Source organism: Misgurnus anguillicaudatus, chromosome 24 (genome assembly GCF_027580225.2).
Source record: "Misgurnus anguillicaudatus chromosome 24, ASM2758022v2, whole genome shotgun sequence".
NCBI classification, from domain to species: Eukaryota; Metazoa; Chordata; class Actinopteri; order Cypriniformes; family Cobitidae; genus Misgurnus; species Misgurnus anguillicaudatus.
The window spans coordinates 4,201,798-4,218,248 of NC_073360.2; the positions used below are offsets into that span (position 1 = coordinate 4,201,798).

The window sequence follows — 16,451 nt, forward strand, 5'->3', positions numbered from 1 at the left end:
TTGTTGTGACATCGCTGCATGCATCATCAAAACAAAACGCAGCATGGGGGTGAAAGCAGCATGTAGGTGACAAAGCAATTGTTTAACATTAAATAACATATTTGTCCCAAAACGTTAATGATGAACATAGGCTGCTAACACATTTTGGATCTTGAAATTGACTCTGATTAAGCTCACGCTATTTAACATGCAGTGTAAAAGCACCCGGCTACCTTGAAACACCCTGCTAGCCTTTCAAGGTATGTGCAAGCAAATACAAAAATTTAAAGACAGTTATTGCTAATGTAAACCCTGGTTGGATAAGGATTTAAAGTTTGAAGATGAAATCTGATGCATTTAGCTTCGTAAACTGATAAAATAATTGCTGTCTGTTTTTCTATATGGGCTATAGTGGCATTTTTTTTAAATAATATGGGAAAAAAAGGACTATGAATTAGTTAATTTTGGAACTGTGAACTAGTTCAAAATTTTGAAGTATGAACTATGAACTGAACTAGTTCATTTTAAAATTTGTGAACTGAACTTTGAAACAAGTTCATGTAGAAAAAAGGGAACTTGATGGTCGATCCCTTATTAGGTAGGGACTAACTAGTCTTGCGTTTTCTGTGAGGCACTTGGAGGCTGAGGCCTGCGAGTCATTTAGGATCCCTGCTTGGGATCTGTCTGGGGGGCTTATCAGGACCACCATTTGAGCCATTGAAACCATTTCAGAAAGTGTCTTACTCTGAAAACTCAATTTCTCCTAGCTATAACCTCCCTTAAGAGGGTAGGAGATTTAGTTGCTCTCTCGGTTTCACTCACCTGCCTGCCGGGTTACGTGTCTAAGGTTCGGAATTATATTCTACGCCCCATAATATTGCAGGCTTTCACCCCTCCACCTTTCAAGAATTTTATCCAGAGCGTGCTTTAATTGTTATGCCCAGTACATGCACTAGACATGGATGTATGCTTGGGTTTGGCCCGGAATGGGTTCCCAGCCACCAAGCAGACTTTAAGCAGATGTATAGTTGAGGCTATCCCATGTGCTTATGAAACCTCTTGACAGCCATCTCCTTTACCTGTCAGAGCGCATTTATCTTGAGTGATGGCAGCATCTAGGACCCTGTGGGCAGGGGCCTTGATCCAGGATGTCTGTGATGTGGCAGGCAGGTCCTCACCGCTCACATTTGTACACTCTTGAGTTGGATCTTAACTCTACTCCTGGGATCAGGTGCTTAGGTCTTAGTTGTGCCTTCTACACACAGACAGGCACTTGTAGTCTGGCGGATTGGGTGTAGTGTTCCCCATATCGTCAGCTCTCTGATGAAGCAGGAAGTTCCCTCAAAAGGGAATGTCTCGGGTTACGTATGTAACCCTGGTTCCCTTTCAGTCGGTCACTACGACGTCACGTCGTGACCAACGAATTGGGAACTCGCTTAGAGAGACCAATCTGCTTCGAATACTACTAAAACGCCAATGAACTTGGCATTGAGATATTTGCATAATGCTGGCTCCGCCCCGCCAGGTGCGTATATAAGGAGCACTTGCAAATAAGGAAATCAGCTTTTTATCGCTTCGAAAGCCGGCAGTATCTGCTACTGAGAAGCTACATTACTCTGTTGGGATCGATTGCGGAAGTTGGTTGGACTGGCAGTACCACAGCGGACGCTTCGCAGTATTCCACAGGCTCTACATCTTTTTTGTTTTGAGTTTAGTGTGTGCGTTGCCTTTCCCTGTGCGCATCATCAACTGATCATCTGAGTGAATTTCCCTAAAAGAGTGATACGAGAGAGCTTTGTGCCTTGTTAAAGGCAGCCACTCTCTCGTATATCCGGAGATTAGCGTCCTTTTCAGGATGGCTTTTCGTCCGTGCGATCTTGGATGCGGGAAGTATATGGGTCCGAAGGACGGTCACGAGCGTTGTCTCTTGTGCTTGGGCATCGAGCACGCGGAGGCAGCGTTTGCTGGGGGTAAGTGTTCTCACTGTGAGAACATGTCCCTTGTGGATTTGCGGAGACGGTTGTCTTTCCTCCGGGAAAAACGCAATCCGCGTCCGGCGAGTTCTGAACGCCGCCACGGAGCGGCCGTGAGGCTCTCAAAAGACGATCTCCGCATCACTGTGCTGAGCCGGTCCTCCGGCTCTCAGCCTCCTCATCCACAGCCGGTTGATGTGCCGATGGAGACTTCAGAGTCGTGTTCTACGATGTCTGTAGGATCTGTCGTGCCTCCCTCCGGGTCCACGGAGACCGTTAGGGTTAGGGTTAGACCGCAGCATCCGAGGGTGGGCCCTCTCCCTCTGAAGACCCTGACGTCCTTCCCCCCTCCTGACGGGTCGCGACGCCGGAGTTTGATCCAGAGATGGTGGCCGTGCTCGCTCGAGCGGCGGAGACCGTAGGGTTAGAGTGGGTTCACCCCCCTCAGCCCAAACCATCCCGCCTGGATGATTGGTTCTTTGGAGCTGCCCGGGTTTCACAACCCTCTCCACCGGTGCCTTTCTTCCCCCGAGGTGCACGAGGAGCTGACTAGAACCTGGAAGTCACCGTTTTCTACCAGATTACGGCCGTTTCAGCCCTCCCCCCTCACCTCCCTCACCGATGGAGCCGCTAAGGGTTATACGGGGATCCCCCCGTGGAGCGTGCGGTCGCGATGCAATTGTGTCCGGCCACCGCTCCCTCCTGGAAGGACCGCCCAACCCTCCCCTCCCGTGCTTGCAGACAGTCTTCCGGTTTAACGGGGGCTGCCCACCAGGCATGCGGAGAGGCGGCTTCAGCCCTGCACGCAATGGCGTTGCTGCAGGTTCATCAGGCTAAGGCTTTGAGAGATCTGCACGAGGGAGGACACGACTCGCCTGTCCTTTCGGAGCTCCGGGCCGCTACGGATCTGGCTCTCCGCGCTACTAAAGTCACAGCGCAGGCGATTGGTCGTGCGATGTCCACGATGGTGGTCCAGGAACGCCATCTATGGCTATGTCTGGCGGACATGTCGGATGCGGAGAAGTACAAGTTCTTGGACGCTCCCGTGTCCCAGGCTGGCCTCTTCGGTGAGTCGGTGGAGTCGTTTGCCCAGCAGTTCTCCGCCGCCCAGAAGCAGACGGAGGCGATCGCTCAGATCATGCCCCGGAGCAAGCGACCTGCATCTCGCCCTCCAGCGCCGGCAGCCCCGCCTGCTTCTCGCCAAGGGCGCCCTCCGGCGGCTGCCTCCGCCCCCCCCGCTAGAACATCTTCCAGGCCACGGAGGGGGAACAGCCGTCGGCAGCCCGCCCCGCCCGCTTCCCGTGGTAAACGGAAATCGAAGCGGCCCTGAGACGGGCGACCTGGATTTGGATGGGATCACTCAGCGGGAGACGGTGATGGCACCGCTCCTTCCACCGGTAGAGGGCCGGGTGGAAAATCTTTGGTTTCGTTTTGTTTCTGTTCCGCTGGCTTCTCAGCCGGCACCCACAAAACCACAAAAAGAGTGCATTCCTATTCCTTCTCCAGGTCTCCAGAGGATCGAGAGAGATGTGAGCGGGCAGTCAGATGCTCTTCCTCCCTCTCCTCTATCGCCAGCGGGTGTTCTGAGGAGTTCGAGTTCTCCACTGCGGAGACCGGACCACCAGCAACCCCTTCGGAGTCTGCGTCCTCCGCTGAGGAGACCAGACGACCGTCTCCCTCAGCGGGCTCAGGTCAGTGTCACACACAAACATACTGTAGATGCTTATGCTGTCACAGCAGACGCACCGGCAGTCCCACCTGTCTCACTTTGCTGCCCCACCGCGGGTACACCGGTAGTGCCGTTAATTCCTCTCGTACGGTCTCTGGGGGCTTGGCTTCAGCTTCCCAGCCCGTCTTGTTGGGTTTTACGCACGATCCGCCTCGGTTACAAAATTCAATTCAACCGGCACACACCCAAATTCTCGGGCATACGTTTCACCATGGTGAAAGCGTCCGATGCACATGTACTGCGTGCAGAGGTCGCAGTCCTATTGGCGAAGGATGCGATTCAGCCGGTCCCTCTTACCGAGATGAGATCGGGTTTTTACAGCCCGTATTTCATAGTACCCAAGAAAAGCGGCGGGTTACGACCAATTTTGGATTTGCGCATCCTGAACAAATCTCTTCAGAAGAGGTCTTTCAGGATGATTACACCGAAGCAAATATTCAGTTCAATACGCCCCCAAGATTGGTTTGCAGCAATAGACCTGAAAGACGTGTACTTTCATGTGTCCATTCTCCCTCGTCACAGACCGTTTCTCCGGTTTGCGTTCGAAGGACGGGCATATCAGTACAAAGTTTTACCGTTCGGGCTGTCTCTCTCTCCCCGTGTGTTCACAAAAGTAGTGGAGGCGGCGTTAAAGCCCCTAAGAGAGAGCGGTGTTCGCATATTGGCTTACCTCGACGATTGGCTTATAATAGCGGATTCTCAGCGGACGCTGTGCGAGCACAGAGATCTAACGCTTCGGCATCTCGCCCGTTTGGGTCTTCAGGTCAACTGGGAAAAGAGCAAACTCTGCCCCACGCAGAGGATCTCTTTTCTCGGTATGGAACTGGACTCGATCAATTTATCGGCGCGTTTGACAGAAGAGCGTGTCCAATCAATTCTGACTTGCCTCGATTCATTCCGAGGGAAGAATGTGGTCCCTCTGAAACAATTTCAGAGACTCCTGGGGTGTATGGCAGCAGCAGCGGCCGTGACACCGCTCGGACTGCTCCATATGAGACCGCTTCAGCGTTGGCTTCACGATCGAGTCCCGAGGAGAGCGTGGCGTGCCGGCATCCATCGTGTAACTATAACACCTGCGTGTCGCCTAACATTCCCCCCATGGTCAGACCCCGCGTTTCTCAGAGCCGGTGTCTCCATGAGACAGGTCTCCCGGCATGCTGTTGTACACACAGATGCCTCCGACATGGGCTGGGAGCCACGTACGACGAGCTCACGGCTTCGGGGGTGTGGACAGCACCCCAGTTGCATTGGCATATCAATTGCCGCGAGTTATGGGCAGTATATCTGGGACTCGTACGCTTCGCTAAGGAGCTGCGAGGGAAGGATGTACTAATACGCTCAGACAACACTGCGACTGTAGCATATATCAACCGTCAAGGCGGTTTGCACTCCCGTCACCTGTCGCATCTCGCTCGTCATCTCCTCCTTTGGAGTCAGAAGCATCTGAGGTCCCTTCGTCCCATGTACATCCCGGGCTCGCTCAACACAGCGGCAGACGCGCTTTCACGAGCTGCGCGCCCCGGCGAATGGCGACTCCACCCCCAGACGGTCCAGCTGATTTGGAGGAAGTTCGGTTGTGCGCAGATAGACCTATTTGCGTCGCCGGACGATACCCACTGTCGCCTATTTATTCACTAACCGAGGGCAGCCTCGGCGTGGATGCGTTGGCACACAGCTGGCCACGGGGCATGCGCAAAGACGCGTTCCCCCCAGTGAGCCTAATAGCACAGACCCTGTGCAAAGTCAGGCAGGACGAGGAGAGCCTTTTAATGATCGCCCCATATTGGACGACCAGGAATTGGTTTCCGGAACTAATGCTCCTCGCGACAGCCCCTCCCTGGCGGATTCCCCTGAGGAAGGTCCTTCTTTCTCAAGGAGGGGGCACATTATGGCACCCGCGCCCCGACCTGTGGAATCTCCACGTCTGGTTGTTGAGCGCGCACAAGGTTTAAGTGATTTACCCCAGGCGGTATCTAACACAATCGACGCGGCACGAGCTCCGTCTACGAGACGGGCTTACGCGTTTAAATGGAACCTTTTCGTCACTTGGTGCTCTTCGCAACGCGAGGACCCCAGAGAATGCCCTATTAACATCATGCTTTTATATCTTCAACATAGGTTAGACGGTAGGCTGTCACCCTCCACTATTAAAGTTGATATCGCCGCTATATCTGCTCATCACTCACTTATTAACGGCAGATCAGTTGGCCAGCATGATTTGGTTATTAGATTCCTGAGAGGTGCTCGTAGGCTAAACCCCTCGCGCCCTCCTTCTATTCCTCCCTGGGACTTGTCCATGGTGCTGAAAGCACTCCAAGGACCCCATTCGAGCCTTTGCAGTCTGCGAGTCTGAAGCTTTTATCAATGAAAGCTCTGACCCTGCTAGCATTGGCCTCAGTGAAAAGAGTAGGGGATTTACATGCATTCTCTGTTGACGATTCGTGCCTTCAGTTTGGTCCTGCTGTCTTGAGCGTGACATTGAGACCCACACCAGGCTACGTGCCCAAAGATCCCACCACTCCCTTCAGAGATCAGGTGGTGAGCTTGCAAGCGCTGCCCTTGGAGGACGCAGACCCAACCATGGCTTTGTTGTGCCCCGTACGCGCACTGCGATTCTACGTGGACCGCACGCAAAGCCTCAGGACCTCAGACCAGCTCTTTGTTTGTTATGGTGGCCAGCAGAAAGGGAAAGCTGTCACTAAGCAGAGGATGTCTCATTGGATAGTTGATACTATCGCCCTGGGGCCGTATTCACAAAGAATTTTATCTTACCACTAAGAGTACTCCTAAATCGCACTAAAAGATTTTAGCTAGGAGTTTTCTCTTAAAAGTTATTCACAACGCCTTTCAGACCTACTTTTAGTAAGGAAAAATGATAACTCCTAAACTAAGAGTGAGTCTCCGTTGCTACGGATGACGTCAATTCTCATGCACGAGCTGCCTCGCAATGACCACGGTGATTGGTTGTTAGATGACAGGCTGTCATGCGGAACATAACACAGATTATGAACTCGCCAAAAGCCCAATAGACGCTGGATCATACATATATATGATATATACCCGACCCGCTCCCTGGCCCGCATTTTTTTTTAAAGTAGTAATTTAAAATAGTTTACTGGCAGTTTTATTTCAAAGACCCGACCGACCGCGACCCGAATATCATAAAAAATATTTTTGGGTGACTCGTAACCGCAGGCACACGCTCATTTCGGATCAACCCGCGCATGGGGAGAGGATTTGTTTGCAGATCAATGCAGCATTCCCGCTTATGTCGCGGACTCGGACGTCTGCGAGAGGCGGTGGTAGGCTATGCATTACAATTGCAGTCAAGGGTTGAGATTGCAGCCTTTAAACGGGCAAGCATGGCGTTTGGTGTACAATATTAAATATATAATATCATAATATCATTATTGTTTCATGTAATTCTAAAAACTTCCTGCTTGTCATGAATGTAATGAATTGTAAAAACAAATGTCATAAACAATATGCTTACATTAAAGTGTGCTTTTAAGTCTAGGCAAAGCTTTTGAGTTGGTGAAACTGTCCATGTTAAGGAGGATCAGACAGCACCTAAGCCTTTAGGATTCTTTGTGAATAGGTCTTAGTGAGTTAGGAGTCCTCTCGACTTCTTTTAAGCTGTCCCAGACTTAGGTGCTACTTTTAGGGCTAAAATGCTTTGTGAATTACTTTTAGTAAAAAAAATTAGGAGTCCTAAAGTTAGGAGTGACACGCCCATTATTTTTAGGAGTTGCTCCTAAATTTGCCAGTTAGGAGCTACTTTTAGCCTTAAAATTCTTTGTGAATACGGCCCCTGGCTTATAATCTTCAGGGTATTCCTTGCCCCTTTAATTTGAGAGCGCACTCCACACGGAGTGTTGCCTCATCTTGGGCTCTCGCTCGTGGTTCCTCGCTAACACACATCTGTAGAGCTGCTGGTTGGGCGAAACCTAATACGTTCATTAGATTTTACAGTGTTCGTATCGAGCCTGTATCCTCTTGTGTCCTTTCCTCTCCAGGGAGGGCACGGAGAGCAGACTCGCAGGTCGGCTTGTAGCCTCCGACTGAGGCTCCAAATTGAGTTTCAGTATGGAAGGTCATCAGAGCAAAAATGCGTAATGGTTTGAATTGCTCTTCCTCCACTGCCTTGGTAGCCTTTGCTGCGGAGCATTGGCTGTCAGCCTTTCACTAGCTGTATTCTTAGGAACCTACGTGATTGGCCAGGGCCCCACATTGTGTCCCATCGGGTTCCTTTGTGAGTATTATTCCGTGGGGTTAATCCTACCAGCCCACGTTTCCCTTAGCAGAGCACTGCTTTGCTTACACAGCCACGGCTGTCATTTTACCTCAACTACGGTTGACTTTCACCCACCATTAGCCCTTAAGAGGGGCGGTGGCTTCTGCAGCGTTCCTATCCTGCTCTGGTAGGGCACTTCCCAGTCGCTGGCACTACTGTGGGGTTAAAGGAACATCTAGTGCCCGGCCTTTCTGCCTTATCCTATTTCTCCATTCCCTTAAGGGGATTTGGAGGGCTTTTTGCAGACACTGGAAGAGGTCAGCCCCTAGTGGCGTTTTGGTAGGGATTCCCAATTCGTCGGTCACGACGCGACGTCGTAGTGACCGACTGAAAGGGAACGTCTCGGTTACGGATGTAACCCTCGTTCCCTGAAGGAGGGAACGGAGACGTCACGTCCCGTCGCCACAGGTGCTGCCACCTGCTGTTACGGCCGGTCACCTTTCCGGCTTTCTCAGCGAACAGAAGCTGATTTCCCTATTTGCACGTGCTCCTTATATACGCACCTGGCGGGGCGGCGCCAGCATTATGCAAATATCTCAATGCCAAGTTCATTGGCGTTTTAGTAGTATTCGAAGCAGATTGGTCTCTCTAAGCGAGTTCCCAATTCGTCGGTCATGACGTGACGTCTCCGTTCCCCCCTTCAGGGAACGAGGGTTACATCCGTAACCGAGACGTTTCCCTGAGAAGGGAACGAGATGCTGCATCTCCCTTGTCATACTTCCGACATGCCTGTACACCCACTTTGGCATAAGCCAGATATTGGGTGCATTCCACTACAGTTTTAGACACCACTCGTGAACGAGGGACGTTTATAAGGACAGACCCTCACTCCCTCAATTTGACAAAGGGAGCGAGTCTGCTTCATATGTACACTTCAGGCAACATCATAAACCACAATGCAACACAATTGTGACTTCACTTCAGCAGCTCGCGCTTTGCACAGTTTAAATGATGGAGGGGGCGATCTCCATTTTCCAAGTGATTAAGGGCTTAGGGCTTTTCATTTGAACCCACTTCAATGCGGATGGAATCCAAATGCGCGGAAACATGTTCCTTTTGTGTAATATTGGATGAGCAAACAGGGTTCGTCAAAGCCCGGAACACAGCAGACAAAATAGGTACAAAATAAATACTTAGCGCGTTAGTAATAAATGCAACTATAAATGAGACGACAACGCACATATGCTTATCACACACAGGGATGTGCAGCACATAAACGTTTTAAAATAAGAAAATGGTTAAAATGTAAAAGATTATGTTTTAGTCTTTTTGACATGAATGAGGACAGATTATGAGACGTTAGAAGGCGTAAAGAGCTGCTTCACATGTAGCCTGGTAAGAAATTTTATTTTTAAACAAAATGGACATATTGCATCTATTTTGAAAAGTTTTTTTAAAATGCTACCCCATGAATTCATTGTATATGATAACTTTGTATATCTGGATATGGTGGGATGAGAACTGTTTTTATGTATAAGCCAACACTCGTCTCTAACTAAGACATCTGCCCCATTCTGCACTGGTTTTCCTGGTTTTCGCTATCCCTCCTGTTATTTCACTTCTGGTTTGAGTTTTTCAGATGTGGAAGTAAAATTCTAGAAGCCTTAGTAGTGTATTTATAAGTATATTTTAAAGTGTAGTAAAAGTCTAGTCTAGTAAAAATCTAGTCCCTACATTACTTTTCTATACATTGACTCAGTAGGTGCTCTAATATGCACTTTAATATATTTTGTGAATACAGGCCCAGATTTTAAGGACACAATGCAACATCAAAAGATAATTATACCCTTGAGACTCTTAGTAAGAATGATTCTCCTAAAATAAGAATTTAAAAATAAAATAATAAAATAAAGTAAATGTTTTAATATATTGCCTGTCAGCAGACTTCTTAGTTTTACTTACTGTAGTCTTTTGGTTTCTTTAATCACAGGCTGCAGTTTCACAATGGCTTCATCTGCTATTTTTGGAGCTCCAATAAATGTATTAAGATCAAGTTCATCCAAATTCTGCTGAGATGTCAGCAACACAAAAACTAAAGCTGCCCACTGTGAAGAGGAGAGTTTCAAGTGTCCTAATGATGCAGATTTCACATAACATTGAATCTCCTGCAGCAGTGAATCAGCACTCAGTTCACTCAGACAGTGAATCAGATTGATGGATTTCTCTTGAGACAAATTGTCATTCATCTTCTGTTTAATGTACTCAACAGTTTTCTCTTTCTTGTAGGAGCATCTTCTCATCTGTGTCAGTAGATCATGTAAGAGAATCTGATTGGACTCCAGTGAAAGACCCAGAAGAAAACGCAGGAAAAGATCCAGATGTCCATTCTTACTCAGTAAAGCTTCATATACAGCTCGCTGATGTAGCTCAGATAATGAATCCTGTTCTGATAATTTATGTTTCATTGTGTTCAAAATATTTGACAACTGAGCAGTACTTTGATCAAACACATGTCTGGTGTAGTTTGTAAAGGAGATGTGAGCATAAAGAGCTGCTAGATGTTCTTGGATGCTCAGATGAACAAAGCAGTAAACTTTCCCCTGATACAAACCATACTCCTCTCTGAAGATCTGAGTACACAATCCTGAGTACACTGATGCTTCTGCTACATCAATGCCACACTCTCTCAAGTCTTCCTCATAGAATATCAGATTGCCTTTCACAAGCTGCTCAAAAGCCAGTTTACCAAGTTTAAAGATCATGTCTTCATCCTTCACTTTATTATCATAGTCCTTCTGATGTTTGATGTTTGTCTGAATGATCAGGAAGTGTGTGTACATTTGAGTGAGAGTCTTGGGGATCTCTCTTCTCTCTGCTTCACTCAACATTCTCTCTAGAACAGTGACTGAAATCCAGCAGAAAACTGGGATGTGACACATGATGTAGAGACTCCTGGATGACTTCAGGTGTGAGATGATTATCCTGGCCAGCCTCTCATTACTGATTCTCTTCCTGAAGTATTCCTCCTTCTGTGGATCACTGAAGCCTCGTACTTCTGTGACTCGATCAACACACTCAGAGGGGATGAGATCAGCTGATGCTGGTCTGGAGGTGATCCAGATGAGAGCAGAGGGAAACAGATTCCCCTTGATGAGGTTTGTCAGCATCACGTCCACTGAGGTTGATTCACTTACATCACACAACCTCACACTGCTGTGAAAATCCAGAGACAGACGACACTCATCCAAACCATCAAAGATGAACAACACTTTATATTTATCACTGAAGATTTCCATTTCTTTTGTCTCTGGGAAGAAAAGATGAAGAAGATCTAAAAGACTGAGTGTTTTGTCCTTCATCAAATTGATCTCTCTGAAAGGAAGTGGAAATATGAGGTGGACGTCCTGATTCTCTTTCTCTTCAGCCCAGTCCAGAATGAACTTCTGTACAGAGACTGTTTTTCCAATGCCAGCGACTCCCTTTGTCAGCACACTTCTGATGTGTTTGTCTTGTTCAGGTAAAGGTTTAAAGATGTCATTACATTTGATTGGTGTCTCCTCTGTTGTTGTTCTTCTGGATTGTGTCTCAATCTGTCTCACCTCATGTTCATTACTGATCTCTCCACTTTCACTCTCTGTGGTGTAGAGCTCTATGTAGATCTCATTCAGTAGTGTTGGGTTTCTCTCATTTGATGTTACCTCATACAAACACTCAAACTTCTTTCTCAGATTTGATCTGAATGTGTTCAGAACTTCAGCTAGGACAGACTTGTGGCTGTAAATTATAAATACCAGATTATTCCACAAACATAAAAAAATGCATGGTGCAAAATAACTTTTGATTTTTGTACCATTTAACACAGGACATATAATCGAGCTTATAAAATGTTTAATTTATGTATAAAACAAACTAAACAATAATATCCAATGATTCACCTGAAACGAGGACTCATGTTTTCCTCTAATCCTTGTGGTTGATTCTCATATTGTTCAATCAACTTCTCCTTACAGTTGGGTTCAGTTACATCTGGTCTGGGCATCAGAATTTAATCAAGACTCAGACACATTATTATTATCAGTGTTTCTCATTTGTCATACTTCTCATTACTTCAAAATGTTTGCAACGTTGTGAATGTAATGTAATAACTGTCATAGTTCTGCCATCTTGTCCTTTGTTTAATCTAATCTTGTGGCAGAATCATGACATACCCATGTTTTGTGTGGGATCATGTGGGCTCACTATAGACCCCTTCAAGGTTTGTAAACATTGAATGACTATCGGGTGCGCACGCAGCACGGGGTCGAACTGTTCATACCATTTAGGCTTTATAATTTAATCTAACAGTGCTGAAAAATGATGACTTACCTCAAATGAAGTGAGCACTACAAACACAAGCCTCTTTGATATTTGCATTGTCCCAGTTTGCACGTTAATTGCTTGCAGACGCATATGTTGTATTTTTTTGTTTTTGAGATTCTGCATGACTCGCGAAAACTTAACGGAAGACCTGGTGCGATTTTCACAGCCCACGACGTAAGCATGCATTTTTGACGATACCGAATAATACGCAACTGAATCTGCTGTAATGACTTTTCTGACCCCGACATGCGCAGTGGGAACAGCCTGTGACGTGAACCGTGAAGGGGTCTATTGGTTTTACTAAACCACATGTTCCCGGTGTCTTGTCACTTTTACCCCGCTCCCTTGTCATCCTCCTCTTTATTGTTTAACCCATGTCACCGGTTGTCCTCATTAGTTCTCCCCTATTTAAGGTCCTTGTGTTTGTTGTCCTGTGCTTGTGCATTGTCCCTACATGCTGTAAGTACTCTGTCCAAAGTCTAGTCTAGTCTAGTGTAGTCTAGTGTAGTCAAGTGTAAGATATATTTAGTGTTTTGTCAAGTTCATTGTTTAGTGTTATCTTGTTTAGTGTAGTTTAGGTCTTGTCCTGTTTAGTGTTCTCACCCTCTGTTTTAGGCCTAGTCCACACGGACACGGGTATTTTTATAACTGTGAGTTTTTTCACGCGGTTCAGCCGTTCGTCCACACGACACCGCATTATCAGGGCACTGAAACCGAGCATATTTGAAAACCCTGGCCAAGGTGAGCTTTTTAAGAAACCCCGGTTACAGTGGTATCGTGTAGAGAGTAAAACCGGGGGTTTTGCCTTGCGACGTCAGAGTGTGCGCCGTTATCCACTATGTTTGACGTCAAGATTGTGCGCCGCTGACTGCTTTGTTGATGATTCTGTGCAATGGCGGACGTATCTTGCTAATAATAACTGTGCCAACAGGGCTTCTAACATGTATACAGATAGATGCTCAGTTATCTCACTATATTGCAGAACACGATTTGGATTATATCCCCGCCTGCTGGTGTGGCATGCTCTTGACAGCGCTTGATAGCGTGCTTTTGCCTTATCGTGTGGATGAATATTTAATTTAAACCGAGCACGTGTGGACGGGATTTTTTTTTAGAGAAAACTCCGGTTATAAATATACCCGTGTCCGTGTGGACTTGGCCTTAGTATCCTGTTTGTAGTGATGCAAAGTCCGATTCATTTCCGCGAACCGGCTCTTTTCGGACAGTTCGGCTCATTGAACCGTTCAAAAAGCCGATTCAACGGTTCCTGACGTCATCAAGAAATGACATTGCTACGCATTTATTTTCTAATTACTTGTATCAATGAAACATTCAAATAAAGTAGTTTGTGTCAACACATTAAAAAAATTCAAATAAAAAGTTGTTTTTGTGAAGGCATAGCTGATTTATTGCCTTTCATTCACAAGATATTATAATGTTTGTGGTCACAGTTTCAATCACGGATTGTAAATGCCAGATACCAGTTTTGACTAGCCTACAACTTGAATAAGATTCCTAAAAGACACTGGTGCACAATTGCGGATGTGTAAGTATAAAGAATAAATAAACTTGTCTTTTAAACTCATTGGTCTTCCTTAAACAACTACAATATGATTTGCATGCACAATAAATCGTACTAAAACTAAAGATTTTTAATAAAACAAGCATATCAAGAAACTAATAAAACAAGAAACTTCGCGTATCAGGCTCGTTCAAATCCTCTGTGATTCACATGCAGAATCATCGGCAATTCTCGCCTCGGCAATCATCGACAAACTTCGTTCGGTTATTTTTTAGTTCGACGTGCTATTTCGGCTGTGTGTCCTGCGTCATCAACCCGGAACCTATGCCCAAAACTAAAGTTCGATTTGTGAACCGGCTCGACCGGTTTCTTCCTGAGACCGGCTCAACAGAACGATTCGTTCAAGAACCTAACATCACTACCTGTTTGTTGTTTTGCCCCCTCATGGGTATTATTTTCTGTTTTGTAACAGATACTGCTTTTGTTGAGATACTGCTGTCTGCTTTGGGTTCGTCATACACATCATAACAATAACAGAGCTTACTCATCTTTCTTTAACACTGTGGTAATATAAAGACTGTTAGTTGAACTAAGTGCTTGCACAGATGTGGTTGTATGTGAACAGTTTATGTTTCTCATATCTCTGAATGAATTGATTTCATCTACCTCTTGACCAGTGTTGGGGACTAAAAAAAGTAACTAATTGCATTACTTAGTTACTTTTCATGGAAAGTAATGCTTACGTTACTTTTAGTTACTTTTGCGTTACTTTTTCTTGGCTAAAGCTTGATCTCTTTCAGGCCTTGCAGGTGTTTTTCTTACTTCTCAAACCTTTAACAAAATATATAATTGTATAAAAGTGTCAAACTATAATCACATGTTTCAGAGGTTTTTTTTATATACCTGCTCTCAGGTCTTGTATCTTCACTCTTAAAGTTATTTGGCTGCTCCATAGACCAGCCACTCTTCATAGACACACAGCTGTACTCTGGATATGATTTCTTATGATGAACTGAACTATAATACACAGATCAGATTTAATACTTTTATTTACATTAATATCCTTTATAATAAAAACATTTAAATATTTTAAAACTACAAAAAACGTACAAGGAAATTTTCAGAAGCATTTAAGGATTTAGATTTTAATTAAAAAAAGATACTGCTATATTTTCCTGTGATAATGTACCTTAATCCTGGAGAAAAATCTTCATCTGTTGATGTTTGATCCATGTTTTATCTCCACAACTGACACTTAAAACAACATTCAGACACAAAACAAACTCAAAATCAAAGTGAATAAACATAATTCAGATGATGTTATTTGCAAATAAGTTACTCACATGGTCACAGAAATAACACACATGCTTCTTTGAAGAATCACAGACAACACAAAACAAACAAGAAATAACATTTAGTATATTTAAAATATACTATATAAATTCGGTGATTCGTTTTTTAGAGAAATGAGGAAGTGAAACGCGTCTTGTCTCACCTGAACACACCTGAATACAATCTGAAACAGTCATCACAATCTGACTGCATTCACATTCTCAAATCCTCCAGCGTTTACATCACACAACGTATCTGCAATTGCTTTTATATATAACATTTGATTATCACAATTAAAAACAATCCACTGTACCTGCATAAAATGGCCGATTGTAAACGCTGGTTTACTTTCACTTTCATGTGTGACGTCAGCGATCAGACAGCGTAGATGAGTGTGATTTGGTACTGTAAATGAAATTACCTCCCTAGGACGTAACGTTGTGCCAGCACGAAGGGTCGGACACTTTCGCCTAAAGCCGAAAGTATACTAGGGACGTCCACTCCACTATAAACAATTATACAAAGGAAATAGACAGCATTTGCACACACACTACTTTTTCCAAGAACAGAAAGCTGTGGAGCATGTTTGTTTGATTCCTGACTTTGTTGTCTTGTTGTTTGTTCTAAACTGTGTTTGCAATGATCAGTTACTTTTCTTCACCTATCTTAATGTTTTAAAGTACTGTAAATGTATCCAAATCAGTGCTGCCCTGACAGCCTGTTAGACTAATAATTTGAATAAGAAATCATTTGTATTGCGTATAGTGTCGAACGCGGCCATCCGCGTGTAGCCGCGGGGACTATACTCGGAAAGCTGCGCGGCCGCGTGCGCGCGCGAGCCGGACGCGGACGCGGAAAAAAAGTATACCCGGGCCTTAAGTGATGGGAGAAACTAAACTTTTCGAAGCGTTCGAAACACCATAAACGCTGGCAACACCTGCTGGTAAAAATAGTGTAAAAGCACCAAGATCTGTCAAAACGTTTTACACTTTTTACAAAATAATAGCAAGATTGTTCTAAAAATATGTTTTTAAGAAAAATAAATTAATTAAATTAAGACATAATTAAAAGTGTATTCTGTGGTTTTAGTTTTATTTATGGCAAACAAATTTACACGAACTCCCCTTTTAATTATGCTTTTTGTTATTAAATCTATAAATCTCTGAAGTCTATAAACAAAAAGTAGACAAAATGGTAGTGTTATTAGTCAGAAGGATGAATGTTTTATGAACTTCAAGAAAACTGACCCGAGTGATCAACCCCCCCCCCCCCCCAGTTGTGAATCGTATTAGGCTCGTTCGACCAGTTTGAAACAAGCTCCAA

The 16,451-nt window shown here is 45.2% G+C and overlaps 1 protein-coding gene across 1 annotated transcript in view; it reads right to left on the reverse strand.

Moving 5' to 3' along the window:
- LOC141361644 (protein NLRC3-like) overlaps window positions 1-15,394 on the reverse strand; it is a 60,240-nt gene extending 44,846 nt beyond the window's left edge. The window contains exons 1-6 of the mRNA XM_073863227.1: window positions 15,292-15,394; window positions 15,140-15,166; window positions 14,986-15,050; window positions 14,700-14,813; window positions 11,851-11,946; window positions 9,878-11,689 (exon numbers count right to left, since the gene is read on the reverse strand). Coding sequence (XP_073719328.1) covers window positions 9,878-11,689; window positions 11,851-11,946; window positions 14,700-14,813; window positions 14,986-15,029 — 2,066 coding nt within the window. The 5' untranslated portion in view covers window positions 15,030-15,050; window positions 15,140-15,166; window positions 15,292-15,394. The remainder of the gene's footprint in view (window positions 1-9,877; window positions 11,690-11,850; window positions 11,947-14,699; window positions 14,814-14,985; window positions 15,051-15,139; window positions 15,167-15,291) is intronic.
- Window positions 15,395-16,451: the final 1,057 nt, after the last annotated feature.